General features: G+C 49.6%; 1 protein-coding gene across 3 annotated transcripts in view; it reads right to left on the bottom strand.

Annotated features, from left to right (window-relative positions):
• Dync2i1 (dynein 2 intermediate chain 1) overlaps positions 1-10962 on the bottom strand; it is a 70997-nt gene extending 60035 nt beyond the window's left edge. Inside the window, exons 1-4 of one of the 3 annotated variants that reach the window (XM_069997210.1) lie at positions 10716-10962; positions 5918-5971; positions 4593-5007; positions 1341-1432 (exon numbers count right to left, since the gene is read on the bottom strand). In XM_069997210.1, the coding sequence (XP_069853311.1) occupies positions 1341-1432; positions 4593-5007; positions 5918-5971; positions 10716-10730 (576 nt within the window). In that variant the 5' untranslated portion in view covers positions 10731-10962. The remainder of the gene's footprint in view (positions 1-1340; positions 1433-4592; positions 5008-5917; positions 5972-10715) is intronic. The other 2 variants (XM_069997212.1, XM_069997211.1) reach the window with 2 other exon arrangements.
• Between the last annotated feature and the right edge of the window lie 1045 nt (positions 10963-12007).

Raw genomic sequence — 12007 nt, 5'->3', positions numbered from 1 at the left:
AAAAAAAAAAAATTAAACTTTCAAAAATTTCATTATCTTGTAGCTCAAATTAGCAATATTAAAAATTATAATAGTTCTCTGTGATGTTATGAATAACTATATAATTCTTATGTAAAAACAGTGGGTTAGGTTTATATTTTTTTATCTAATCCATTCATTTCCAGAAATTAACCATAAATAATTAGAAATAAATATAAAAAGTTCACACAATGGATGTCTTTATACTTAAAAAAAAAAATCAAGCAACCTAAGTGTCCAACAACTGCAGATAGGACAAGTAATCCATATGACTAAATATTAATTACAATTCACTCAAATACTACCAAAAATATCATAACTCAGGAAAATACTCAAGATGTATTAAGTTTAAACTAATATAAAGCAACAAAACGCTGTTGTCTTTAATGTACTATGCAATTTCTTGTTTCTATTATATGTTCTTCCCCCTATGGTATATCCCTTGTCACTGGACTTGATTTTGGTATGCTGGTATCATGTGTGTCTGTGTGTGTCTGTGTGTGTGTGTGTGTGTGTGTGTGTCTGTGTCTGTGTGTGTCTGTGTGTGTGTGTATCTGAATTAGGGAAGGGAAAGGGAACAAGGGAGTGAGATAGAAGACAAGAGGGAGGGACCATTTCAACAGCAATATTCACAAGACAAAATGTTGGAAATGATCTGTACAACTTGGGGGTGGGGGAAGGGAAAGTATGAGAAAAATGAGGGAAGGGGTAAGAAGTTTGACAAGAAATGTACTTATTGGGGCTGGGAAGGTGGCTCAGTGGTAGAGCACTTGCCTTACATGCCTGAGGCCCTGGGTTTGATTCCCCAGCACCACATAAGCAAAAAGAAAAAAGCCAGAAGTGGTGCTGTGGCTCAAGTGGTAGAGTGCTAGCCTTGAGCTGAAGAGCTGAGGGACAGCGCCCAGGCCCAGAGTTCAGGCCCCACGACCAGAACCACAACACCAAAACTTAAAAAAGCAACAAAAAACAAATTTAAGGAAATTACATAAACACATTCATACATACATAACATACATACACACATACATATATATGTATATATATGTATACATACATATATATATATATATATAAACAGGGTAGGATACATATACTTAAATATTATCAATAATCTCTAAGTGGGGAATAGTTTTAGTTTTATTATTATCTGTGTCTTCAAAACTTGCTAAATTAAGCAAGAGTTAGTCTTAGAGAAAAACCAGGAGACCTCAAGAGAAGAGACTGACTAGCCCTGGGGCTTGACTCCTTCGCACCTACTTCCCCGGTAACCCCCCAGGCCTGCGTAGACAGGTAGAAAGCCCTTCAGTGGGCCACCCGGCTACCTTTCTCTCCCGGTATCTTCTTTCTCTATCTTCATCGACCCTCTCAGAATCCTCATCTCTCCTTTCTTTTTCTTCAATTCGTACTTTACTACCTAAAAAAAACAAAAATATTGAACATATTTTTAACTCTCCCAAATTTTAGCTTATAAAGGATTGTCTAACAGCTTGCTGATGTTACTACAAATACTGTTAACAAATAGTTTAAGGTAGTCTTCAACAAAACACATTTCCAAACACAAGAGTGACAGGCACTAGTGGCTCACACCTGTAATTTTAGCTACTTAGGAGGCTGAGATCTGAAGATCAGAGTTCAAAGCCAGCCTGACAGGAAAGTTCCCCGAGACTCTGGTCTTCAATAAACTCCCCAGAAAAGGCCAGAAGTTGTGCTGTAGCTGAAGTGATAGTGTGCTAGCCTTGAAACAAAAAAGCTCAGAGACAGTGCCAGGGCCCTGAGTTTGAGTCCCAGAACTGGCACAAAAGTATGACAAGTTCTAGTGTGTAAACTTCAAACAGAATAAAATAGGCGCTAAATATGGCAATCTAAGAAACAGTTATGAATTTTTTTCCCTTCTTCTTGCTAAAGCAAGCTGGCAAATGTGTAAGTCGTACCCATGGTAGTCGAAAGGGGCACCAACACCCGCACAAACATCTTTAGGGCTTCTGTGCCCAGAAACAGAGCTGCATGGACAGTAGAGCTGTCTAAGAAAGATCAGCCCTGTTGGCCAAATTTTTAATCAAGTATGAAGCCCAAAGGAAATTCCTTCTCAGCAACAGCCCCCCACAGCCTCCTGAGACCCCCTACTGGGGAAACAGAGGCAAGAGGAGGCTCCAAACATGGAAGGGGCCCACCACGAGGGAGGGGAGGCTGAAGCATCAGTTACGGGGCAAAGTGAGGATGTTTCCCACAATCTCGAGAGAAGCCACTGGCAGGGGGAAGCAGGGAGAATCTATGCTATCTAGCAAACCTGAGAGGGTGGATAGCCTGTGATTCAGAGGCAAGGCCCAGCTGGGCCCTGAGTCTGAGAAAGCTAATGGATAAGTGTCATTTAGACGGTGAGACTGGATGAGTGAGCAGGAAAGGTAGGCCCTTGACAAATGGAGATGTACAAGGAAAATGAATGAGGAAACAGATCTATGGGTGATGACAGAAAGAACTTCAAAGAGTCTAACTGTATAGCTGGCCTTTCCATCACATCTTAAATACTGTGCTGAAAAAATAAGAGCAGGAAGCACAAACAAAAAGGATGTTATTAGATATAACCAGGAGGGGCTGGGAAGGTGGCTTAGTGGTAGAGCGCTTGCCTTGCATGCCTGAGGCCCTGGGTTCGATTCCTCAGCACCACATAAGAAAAAAGAAAAAAACCGGAAGTGGCACTGTGGCTCAAGTGGTAGAGCGCTAGCCTTGAGCTGAAGAGCTGAGGGACAGTACCCAGGCCCAGAGTTAAGGCCCTACCACCGACAAAAAAAGAAAGAAAGAAAGAAAGAAAGAAAGAAAGAAAGAAAGAAAGAAAGAAAGAAAGAAAGAAAGAAAGAAAGAAAGGAAGGAAGGAAGGAAGGAAGGAAGGAAGGAAGGAAGGAAGGAAGGAAGAAAGGAAAGCAAGAAAGAAAGAAAAAAGAAATAAACAAGATTGTCAAAATAATAATTCAAAAAAGCATTAAGCTGTAAAATAGCAGTTACTGTTAAAATTAATTAGTGGTAATTCAACCCATCAAACTCCATCTTAGTTATTCACACAACAAAAATAAGGCTATTTCTGCTGGGCACTGGCGGCTCACATCTGTCATCCTATCTACTCAGGAGGCTGAGAACTGAGGATCATGGTTCAAAGCCAGCCAAGCCAGGAAAAGTCTGTGAGACTCCTAGCTCCAATAAACCACTAGAAAACCAGAAGTGGCACTGTGGCTCAAGCGGTAGAGTGCTCGCCTTGAGCTGAAGAGCGCAGGAACAGTGACCAAGCCCAGAGTTCAAGCCCCAAGACCGACCGAAAAAAAAGGAAAAAGAATATAATCTGGCACTGGTGGCTCACACTTATAATTCTAGCTATTCAGGAGGCTGAAATTTAAGGATCATGGTTCAAAGCCAGCCCTGGCAGGAAAGTCTGTCAAACTCTTATGTCCAATTAACCACCAGAAAATCAGAAGTGGAGCTGTAAGTCAAGTGGTAGAGAACTAGCCTTGACCACAAAAACTCAGGGACAGCGCCCAGGCCCTGAGTTTAAGCCCCATAGTTAACAAAAAAAATTTTAAAAATTAGGGGCTGGGAAGGTGGCTCAGTGGTAGAGCGCCCGCCTTGCATGCATGAGGCCCTGGGTTCGATTCCTCAGCACCACATAAGCAAAAAGAAAAAAGCCGGAAGTGGCGCTGTGGCTCAAGTGGTAGAGCGCTAGCCTTGAGCTGAAGAGCTGAGGGACAGCGCCTAGGCCCAGAGTTCAGGCCCTACAACCAGACCCAAACAACAAAAAAAAAAAAGTTAAAAAATTAAAAAAAAATATATATATATATGTAATTCAGTATAACATACACATTGGAGGGAGGAGAGAAGAGAGGAAAAAGGAGGAGAGAGGGGAAAGAGAAAAAGAAATGGGAGAAGGGAGAGAGAGGAGAGAGAGAGAGAGAGAGAGAGAGAGAGAGAGAGAGAGAGAGAGAGAAATAGGGGCCTGTACCTACAAAGCCAAAGCCTTCATAAATAAATAGGAGAAAATAAAATGATGCCAAATGCCCTGAATAATAAGAATATCTAAAAGAAACACTTTTTTTTTTTTTGGTCAGTTATGGGGCTTGAACTCTGTGCCTGGACACTGTCCCTGAGCTCTTCAGCTCAAGCCAAGCACTTTGCACTTGAGCCAAAGCGCCACTTCTGGTTTTCTGGTAATTTCTGATGCCGGGCATCAGTGGCTCATGCTTGTAATCCCAGCTACTCAGGATGCTGAGATCTGAGGATCACAGTTAAAAGCCAGACTGGGCAGACTCTTATCTCCAATTAACCACTAGAAAACCAGAAGTGGCGCTGTGGCTCAAGGTAGAGTGCTAGGCCTAGAGTTCAAGCCCCACCACCGACCAAAAAAAAAAAAAAGTTTCACAGACTTTCTTGCCCAGGATGGTTTTAAACCATGATCCTCAGATCTCAGCCTCCTGAGCAACTAGGATTGCAGGTATGAGCCACTGGCGCCCGGTGGGAAACACATTTAACAAAATTCTGTAGCCAGTCCAGTGGGTTCAGGTGAGTAAGGACTCACCTGAGTCCTTACTCACCTGAGCGGGTCTTCTTGTCTGCTCTGTCCAGCAACTGCCGGTCCCGTGCCTCCCGGACCAGGATGTTGTGGTAGGCGGCAGTCTGCTTGATCTCTTCTTTCCTAGGCCTTCTATCCCTCTCTTTTTCTCTGTCCTTTCCCCTGCCGTGAAGCCTTTCTGCGTCTTGTTCCCGGTGTCTCTCTTTCAGCTTTTCTTTCTCCCGGTCTTTGGTGTCTTTTCTCTTTTCCCTGTGCTTCTCTCGATCTCTCTCCCCGTAGGGATTCTCCTTAGAGGTATAGAGGTCTCTGTGCCGAGCATCTCGGTCTGGGTCCCTGTACTTGTGCTCTTTGTATTCGAGGAGGTCCAGTTCTGAATCCTTGTGCAGCTTCTTGTCTCTATGTTTCTTATCTTCCTTTGGACTACCCGATTGTACAGCCTGAAACAAGAAAGAAGCTCTTCCTTGATCAGGAAGCTTTACTAACGATTCCCTTTACTACTAGAAATCTATACTTACTGGAAAGATCTTTAAAAAGACACTGGCTGCAAATTCTTTCTAATCCCAGCAGGACCTGGGCAGGGGTGAATGAATATTCTTGTCTTGTTTTGGTTTGGTTTTTTGTCCACTGTGGGGCTTGAACTCTGGGCCTGGGCGCTGTCCCTCAGCTCTTCAGCTCAAAGCGAGCGCTCTACCACTTGAGCCACAGCGCCACTTCTAGCTTTTTCTGTTTATGTGGTGCTGAGGAATCAAAGGCCTCATACATTCAAGGCAAACACTTACTACTGAGCCACCTTCCCAGCCCAATGACTATTCTTATAGTACTGAAGCAGTTACATTTAGAATGCATATCAGACAAGTTCGTGTTTACCGGAACACAAATCTAGATAAATACTTGAGGCCAGGATGGGCTGGGGATGCCAACCAGCAGACAAAAATTAAAATTAAAGGCCGCCTGTAGTACAAAAAGGACAATGAGCTACATTTAAGTGCATGACACGTAACCACCCCTTGGCAATATACAAAGCAAGGATCTTTCTTATGAAACTCTTGGGAGGATTTAATCTCAATCCCAACCTTCCGCCCCCAACCATGCGCCTGGAGGCACAGCAACACCCACTCCACAGCTGGGCCCAGGAGCTGGAGCTGGCCTGGGGGTCAGGCTGGACAGCCAACAGGACACATCCCAACCCGAGCCCTGCCCACATAGGGGTTTTAAACACAGGGCTTCATCATCTGTGAGTCCAAAATGCCTTTGAAATGAGCCTCATGGAACCAGTTATGCAGCAGTATGAACCCAGGAAGCCATCAAGTCCCACACAGCCCCAGCTTCAGTCATTAAAATCATTACCCAAAGGTGTTTCCTGAGGTCCTCTGCCTTCCAAGTATCATCTTTAGTTCTTCTCTAAAAAGAAAAGCAAAAAGAATTGTTAAAGTTCAAAATATAAAACCTTAGCCAGGCACTGGTGGCTCATGCCTGTCATCCTAGCTACTCAGGAGGCTGAGATCTGAGGATCGCGGTTCAAAGCCAGTCCAGGCAGGAAAGTCCATGAGACTCTTATCTCCAATAAAAACTGGAAGTGGCTGGGCGCCAGTGGCTCACACCTGTAATCCTAGCTACTTAGGAGGCTGAGATCTGAGGATCACAGTTCAAAGCCAGCCCAGGCAGGAAAGTCTGTGCAACTCTTATCTCCAATAAACCACCAGAAAACCAGAAGTGGTGCTGTGGCTCAAGTGGTAGAGCACTCGCCTTGAGCTGAAGAGCTCAGGAACAGTGCCCAGGCCCAGAGTTCAAGTCCTATAACCAAAATAAGGTGTGTGTGTGTGTGTGTGTGTGTGTGTGTGTGTGTGTGTGTGTGTGTGTGTGTGTGTGTGTGTGTGTGTGTGTGTGTGTGTGTGTGTGTGTGTGTGTGCGCGTGTGTGTGTGTGTGTGTGTGTGTGTAATTATAGATATATCTAACTTGGGTGTCTTCTAGTGAGCTTTCTTTATTATACTCTAAATCAACAGCAATCATTTCTGATATGCTAGAACACACACAACTGCTTATCTACTGAAAGGTGGCAGAAAGCACCTGGAGGACCACTGTGCAACCGACTCTGTATGCCTGGGTGTAGCAGCGCATACATGTAATCCCAGCATATGGGAAATGGAGACAGGAAGACCTCTAGTTAAAGGCTATGTAGAAAGAGGATATCTCAAAATAAAAAGATCATAGGAGCTAGGAAGGTGGCTCAGTGGTAGAGTGCTTGCCTTGCATGCATGAGGCCCTCAGTTAGATTCCTCAGCACCACATAAGCAGAAAAAGCCAGAAGTGGGGCTGAGGCTCAAGTGGTAAAGCTCTAGTCTACAGCTGAAGAGCTGAGGGACAGCGCCCAGGCCCAGAGTTCAAGCCCTAAGACCAACAACAACAAAAAAAAAGATTATAGGAACTTGGAATTTTTAAATATATTCACCAAGCTAAATTACCCTAGCTACTTCAAAAATTATTAAATATTGCAAAATAAAAGAGATAATAGCCTGGTCACAAACTTACAGGCCCCAAACAGCTGTTCTGACTGCTTGTCAGGGTTGGCCTGTGATCAACACTGTACTACCCTATCAGACAAGATCAGCAATGGCTCCAAGTGTCACCTGTCCAATCCTCTGCCATAACTCCGGTCTCGACCCTAACAGTCACAAGCCGCAAAGCCACGTCTGACCTGTGTCAATGGCACACAGGCAACATCACTTGCCCAAGCACGGTCTCTAGTCCTGTGGACCCAGCATCAGGTATGGCGTTCACAATGTCATCACCTACCTCCAAAGGACACCAGCAAGAGTCCTCACACCACAGCTCGGAATAAGATACTACTGCACCTCTTGCCATAACCAAGATATGGAAATAGCCTGTGTGCCTCCAACAGACAAATGGATCAGGACAATGCGGTAATATACACAGTGGAACTTTTATTCATCCATTAGGAAGAATGGTATGACACTGTTTGCAAAGACACAGATGGAAAAATTATGCTGAGACAAAAAATGCATGCTTTCTCTCCCATGTGGAAGTCTGATAGCACTGAGTCTGTTCTACACAGGGGAAATGGACTTCAGATGGATTCCTTCGCAGACCTGGCTAACAGACTAAAAATGGGAGGAGGGTTGCCCTTTGGGAGCCTGTGGAGGCTGCTGAGAACAAACAGGATGCTGAAGAGCTGGCTGATTTACTGGTTTCTTTGAGGCAAGACATTATTCTACTTGGGCAATAGACATGATATGTGAACAGGGCAGAAAACAACAGTGACTCCTGGTGGCAAACAGAACAAAACCATAGCCATCTGGGCAGGGAACTCGTACCCATGGAAACAGCAGCATGGCTTGTGCCAAATTCTGACACAACCTCCCCACCACGGCCATTGGAAACCAAATCCATATGATGCTGTATTCCACCAGAGTTTAAAACTAACAAAAAGTAAATAAAGTGGATTGTGCACTTGTTAAAAAAAAAAAAAAAGCAGGGTGCCGATGGCTCACACCTGTAATCCTAGCCCTGAGCTGAAGAGCTGAGGGACAGCGCTCAGGCCCAGAGTTCAAGCCCCACAACTAACAAAAATAAATAAATAAGCCAGGTACCAGTGGCTCACACCTGTAATCCTCGCTGCTCAAGAGGCTCAGATCTGAGGATGACGGTTCAAAGCTACCCCAGTCTGTGAGACTTTTTTTCCCCAAGGGCTGAGGACCAAACCCAGGGCCTTGTGCACACCAGGCAGGCGCCCTTCCGCTGAGCTAAACCCCCAGCCCCTGTGAGACTTTTTATCTCCAATAAATTACGCAAAAAATGCTAGAAGTGGACCTATGGCTCAACTGGTAGAGCACTCAAGAGCTCAGGGTCAGCACCCAGGCCCAGAGTTCAAGCCCCACAACTGACAAAAAAAAAAAAAAGTGGGATAGAGAGATATCAGATAAAGACATTAAACTGGTAACAACATATTATACTCAGTATCACGGTATCACGGACAGCGGAGAAAAAAGCTGAGCTACACTTCTGTACAAGGTGACATATAAAGGGAGAATGGGGGAGTCAGTCTCAAGGGGAAAATCTGAAAGGCTGGCCAGGATAAAAGCAGTCAGGCCAACAACATCTACTAACTAATAATTACCTAAGTTAGGATTCTATTCTCCAGAGAATGCAGGCAGAGGTCTCTTCCTGGAGCGCACATGCCAAAGGAATGGCCCTCAGGCCTTGGTGGAGAGGCTCCAAAGACTCCCCAAGCCTATTCACCTACTGCTGGTATAGCTGTTCCATTAAGGGAAGTCAAGGGCCTACCCTCACATGACAGCTCTGGGCTGTTCCAGAGTGATAAGGAAACCTAGGTTGTCCCAGGAACTCATCCTTTGGCTGACACAGCTCTGTTGTTTGGTCAAGGCTCTTGGCAGTCCTGGATGAAGGGTTCATACGGAGAGTCTATACAATCCTCAAGGGAGCCCCATAACTGGACTAGTGAAGACCAATCTTTGGAAAGCCCACCTACTTTTCTAAAAACAGCATGAAATGGTACTGCATTGTACCTAAACAGTTCATCACTCATATCCCATATCAAAATAAAAAGGATACAAATTTATTTTATCCTAAGGATGACCAAAATATACAAAAATATACTTATATCTTTTAAGTTCTGATTAATAAGTTTCTACTTTAAAAATGTCCATTCAACTGCTGACCATAAAGCTAAGATCCAGAGGATAATAGTTCAAAGTCAGTGAGAGTGGATGAATCCACACCTGTCCATCTCCAAAATAATCAGCCACCAAAAAGAAGAGCTTGAGGTGTGACTCAAGTGGTAGACTGCCAACAAAGCAAGTAAGTTGAGAAAGGAGGAGGCTCTGATTCCATCAAAAGAAAAACCAAAGTCCATTAAATATGTATCACAGGCTGGAGGTTCAATTCAGTGTTGTAGCATTTGCCTAGTATGTGCAAGAGACAGAGTTCCATCACCAGCACTGAAAAGTAAACACACATATGTATGTGTGTATGTAAAGCCTGAAAGGGGCTGAATGGAAAAAGATTCCAATAAATTGCTATATACAATCCAAATACCAAGAAGATCCTAAACCTTCTAAAGAGAAAGAAAATGGTGCTTAGATATCTAATCACACAAAGTGGTTGACAAATAAAATGCCTTCAAATTTTGCAGATTATTTTATCCTAGAGTTCTTTGTAAGCCTAAATGACGACCTCTGTTTTTAGAGCAGTTTCCTTCCTATCTATCCTTGAAAAGGGGAGCAGACTCATTAAAGATGAGAGCACTGGATCCACTCGCGACTCATTAAAGATGAGAGCACTGGATCCACTCGCGAGCCTATCCAACGTATACAGGAGAGGAATTCACAGCAAACGCCCCGGGGTGGGGGGGGACCCCATACCCGCCCCAGGGGGACCACCCCCTCCCGCCAGCCCATCCCCCCCAATCCCGGGAACCCCCATGCCCCGCCCCAGGAGGACCATCCCGCCAGCCCATCCCCCCCGCCCAACCCCAGGGGAACCCCACCCCCCCCCCCCGCCCCAGGGGGACCACCCTCCTCCCTCCAGCCCATCCCCCGGAACCCCCCACCCCTCACCCCAGGAGAACCACCCCGCTCCCGCCAGCCCACCCCATGCCAAACGGGGGGAGGGAACCCCACACCCCCCTTCCACCAGACCATTCCCCCGCCCAACCCCGGGGGACCAGCCCACACCCCGCCCAACCCCGGGGGACTCTCCCACCCCCTGGTCCCAGGGGACCCACCCCTCTCCTACCATCACATCCCCCCCCGGCCAACCCCGGGGGACCCCCCCACCCCCCTTCCGCCAGCCCAAACCCGGGGCACCCCCCACCCCCCGCCCAACCTCGGAGGGGCCCCCCCACCCCCCGCCCAACCTCGGAGGGGCCCCCCAGCCCCCCGCCCAACCCCGGGGGACCCCCCAGCCCCCGCCCAACCCCGGGGGCCCCCCACCCCCCGGCCCGGGGCCGTCCCCCTGCCCCGCCCCGCTCCCGGGTCCACTCCCTCGCGGCTTGGACCCCGGGTCCCGCCGACGCCCGCCGGCCGCCGCGGGAGGAGCGCAGGCCGCGGCCGCGCCGGCTGCCCGGCCCGGGGCGCGCCCTCCCCTCTCCCCCCCGCGCGCACCGACCTTCCCGGGCTCCATCGCTCCTCGAAGGCCCCGGCGGCCGCGGTCTCCCCGGTCCGGGCCGACGCCGGGCCCGCCCGCTCGCCCCGCCAGCCCCGGCCGGCCAAGGCCGCTCCTGCGGGCGGGCGTCCCCGGCTCCCAGCAACCGGCAGGCGGGGCCGCGAGCCGCGAGGGCGCTACCCGGCATGCTCAGCGGCCTCCCCCGGGCGCCTGCGCCCTGCGTAGCCCTCCGCAGGCCCGAGTAGCGGAGGGCCGAGCGGCCGCCTCCACACCGCGGGTCGGGGCCGGCTCCGGTCTGGCGCGGGGCGGGGCCGTGCGCTGCCTCTGGGCGGGGCCGGCTCCGGTCTGGCGCGGGGCGGGGCCGTGCGCTGCCTCTGGGCGGGGCCGTGCGCTGCCTCTGGGCGGGGCCGTGCGGCTGCCTCTGGGCGGGGCCGGCTCAGGCTGCCTCTGGGCGGGGCCGTGCGCTGCCTCTGGGCGGGGCCGTGCGCTGCCTCTGGGCGGGGCCGTGCGGCTGCCTCTGGGCGGGGCCGTGCGGCTGCCTCTGGGCGGGGCCGGCTCAGGCTGCCTCTGGGCGGGGCCGGCTCAGGCTGCCTCTGGGCGGGGCCGTGCGGCTGCCTCTGGGCGGGGCCGGCTCAGGCTGCCTCTGGGCGGGGCCGGCTCAGGCTGCCTCTGGGCGGGGCCGTGCGGCTGCGCGGCCTGTGGCCCGGCCTGGAGGGGTGACGCGGCTGCTCGTTGCCCTGGGGGAGAGGAGGAGGGCTCTTGTGTTTGCGCAGCCGCCTTGGATGGGAGCCTCCTGCGGGACGCGCGCCAACGCGGCAGACACGGCTGACACGGACTGACACGGCTGACACGGACTGACACGGCTGACATGGACTGACACGGCTGACACCGCTGACACGGCTGACATGGCTGACACGGCTGACACGGACTGACACGGCTGACATGGACTGACACGGCTGACACCGCTGACACGGCTGACATGGCTGACACGGCTGACACGGCTGACATGGCTGACACGGCTGACACGGCTGACATGGCTGACACGGCTGACACGGCTGACATGGCTGACACGGCTGACACGGCTGACACGGACTGACACGGCTGACACGGACTGACACGGCTGACACCACGGCTGACACGGCTGACATGGACTGACACGGCTGACACGGCTGACATGGACTGACATGGACTGACACGGCTGACACGGCTGACATGGACTGACAAGGACTGACACCGCTGACATGGACTGACATGGACTGACACGGCTGACACGGACTGACACCGCTGACATGGAC

The sequence above is a fragment of the Dipodomys merriami genome, unplaced genomic scaffold (genome assembly GCF_024711535.1).
Source record: "Dipodomys merriami isolate MVZ:Mamm:240054 unplaced genomic scaffold, mDipMer1.0.p SCAF_5, whole genome shotgun sequence".
In the NCBI taxonomy this organism is placed as follows: domain Eukaryota; kingdom Metazoa; phylum Chordata; class Mammalia; order Rodentia; family Heteromyidae; genus Dipodomys; species Dipodomys merriami.
This window is presented reverse-complemented; position numbering and strand designations above follow the sequence as displayed.